This window comes from Penaeus vannamei, chromosome 12, assembly GCF_042767895.1.
Source record: "Penaeus vannamei isolate JL-2024 chromosome 12, ASM4276789v1, whole genome shotgun sequence".
Lineage (NCBI taxonomy): Eukaryota > Metazoa > Arthropoda > Malacostraca > Decapoda > Penaeidae > Penaeus > Penaeus vannamei.
Window position 1 is genome coordinate 8,205,547 of NC_091560.1, and position 2,500 is coordinate 8,208,046.

Sequence of the window (2,500 nt, forward strand, 5' to 3'; positions counted from 1 at the left end):
TATGAGAATCTACTTGTCTCTTTAAGGTTCTTGAAAAGAAATATTCATTTTTTTTTTTTTTATCAATCAATCTATCAAATATCTGTATATGTATATACATTTATGTATATGATTCACATATAGGCACAGACACAGACACAGACACAGACACACACACACACACACACAAACATACAAACACACACGCATACAAACACTCACACCCAGAGTGACACCCACACACACATATCCACACCCACACATATATACATACATATGTTAAAAGAATTTCCAAACTGAAATATGATGCTGGATTAAAATACTTACATCTTTTAGTCAATCTTAGCTTTCCTAATGACCTCATTTAATATGTGATGTCAACTATTGGAGTTTATGCCCACAAATAACCCTTAATATCACTCAGTCATACTCATTAATGCCTGGTGCTAATAAATATACTGCCTGGTAGCTATAAATACATCCTTTGATAAATTTCATGCTTTCAAGGGATTCTATTCTTATATGTATTTACAGGTCATTTTATAGTTGATTTGACAAGATTTTGACCTATCTTATTATGGCTATATTGCTTCAGGTATCCAGCCACCGCGTTTTGTTCGCCGCGGGTTGATATAGGCCAAAAACAGGCACTGGAACGTGATGTGTATAGAAGAAATTTACATCCTTACCTATAAACGCATTACTTGACATTTTTTGTCTTTATTCTTTCCACACCAATCATATTGCAGTGCCTGTTTTACATCGACCCACTGCGAACAAAACATGGTAGTCAGATATTTGAGGTAGTATGGGTATAACCATAAAATAGGCAGGCCAAAATCTTGTCTAATCAACCATATAAACACCTGAAAATACATATATTAATAGATTACCTTAAAAACATGAATTTTTTAAGAAAGAAAATATTGTGTTTACAACAAATCGGCAGTATATTTATTAGTGAGGTGCTGGGCAGTAATTAATAAGACCCATATAACTTGGTTAGTTAACAATAAAATATTATCATCATCATATTGTACAAAACATTACAAAACTAAAAAAACTTGATATAATTAATTTTGTCCCCAATATTAAAGTTTCAGTACCAGAATGAGTAAATGCAGGCATATATCTTGATATTGCTAATTCAAAGAGAAGGATCATGTGATACTTGTTTGGGATGGATAAAATTAAAACATTGGCTCAGGGTAATAATGCTGCGTTCGGAACCTCGTCCTGCTTGTCCAAAAAGTTGGACAAGATGTCTTGACCATTCGGAACCTCTATTTCCTCATTCTGAACAAGTTATCCATCTTATCCATCTTGCTCTCCTGTGAATCTGGGCAAGCATGACAAGATGACATCACAATAGCATTTGTATGTAAACACTGACAGTTGCAGGTAACCACGAGATATTGATGGGTAATTTTATAATCCCTTTGTTGATGTTATCAAAGGATATTTTTGTGTTTGTCAGTTGCAGGTAAGTTAAACATGCACCAAAGGAGTTACAAATCCTATGCAGTGTGTAAAATAAAGACAACGGTATGATAAAAGAGTGAATGTTTACTTTCAAGCTGGTTGCATTCAGGGCAGCGAGGGTCTTAGAGGTTCCGAACACGGCCTTGTTGTCCTGCTGGTCCTGAAAAGTTGTCTAGATGAGCGGAAGGAGGAGTTCCAAACGCAGCATAAAAACATCTAGTCATGGAAAAATTTGTCTGAAGGGTAAGGTGACACGAGTGTCTGGCCGAGGGATATTGTTGCCCAATCACAAAGAGGGACATTAGACAATCTCCTTCTTTGCGACTCAGCAACAATGTTTCAGTGGGTCTTTTGAAAGGCGCTCTTGCACTGGTAAATAAGGGTGGAGTGTACTGGAAGAGAGGTAGCTCCAGGGAGGACATTATACCCACGCATAGAAACCTACGTCAGCCTGTCTTTACCCGCGACTTACTACATATTTACATAATATATAAGGATATAAAACCTACTAACATGCAAAAATCACAAGATCGCTCTTTGCTTACCTGTAACTGAACATCAGCATGCAATAAAAATACCACAAAAGTCATATCAATAATCCTCATCTCTAAACTAAGATGATTTCTAAACAACGCCCGTGAAATCTGTCTGTTATACTAACCATGATCCGGAAAAGAAAAAGAAACGGGGAACGAGATGATGTTTACGTTTTGCGACGTGTTCGAGTAATTTGAATTTATTGAATCCGCGTGAATCCGATGACGTCAGGATAGAGGTTAACCGATCCGATGAAGGGTTATTTCCCCTCTTTGATACTTCATTTTCTATATGAAATGGGGGAAATAAAAGTGATGATCATAATAAAAAGAAGGCACAACGATTATAATGACGATGATAATAGCAATGCTGCTGCTGATGATATTGATTATGTACTATGGGACACCCATTTTTGTTACTACTATTTCTACTACTACTACTGCTACTACTACCAATACTAGTAATGTAATAAAGACAAAATAACCGTTTTGATGATGACGGT

At 36.2% G+C, this 2,500-nt stretch overlaps 1 protein-coding gene across 2 annotated transcripts in view; it reads right to left on the bottom strand.

Moving 5' to 3' along the window:
- Window positions 1-2,238, bottom strand: part of nmdyn-D7 (nucleoside diphosphate kinase homolog 7) — a 19,102-nt gene extending 16,864 nt beyond the window's left edge. Inside the window, exon 1 of one of the 2 annotated variants that reach the window (XM_027352101.2) lies at window positions 2,123-2,238. Coding sequence is in view for 1 of the 2 variants with exons in the window: in XM_027352103.2 (XP_027207904.1) it covers window positions 2,123-2,125 (3 nt within the window). In the remaining variant the exon portion in view is untranslated. The remainder of the gene's footprint in view (window positions 1-2,122) is intronic. The other variant, XM_027352103.2, reaches the window with a different exon arrangement.
- Window positions 2,239-2,500: the final 262 nt, after the last annotated feature.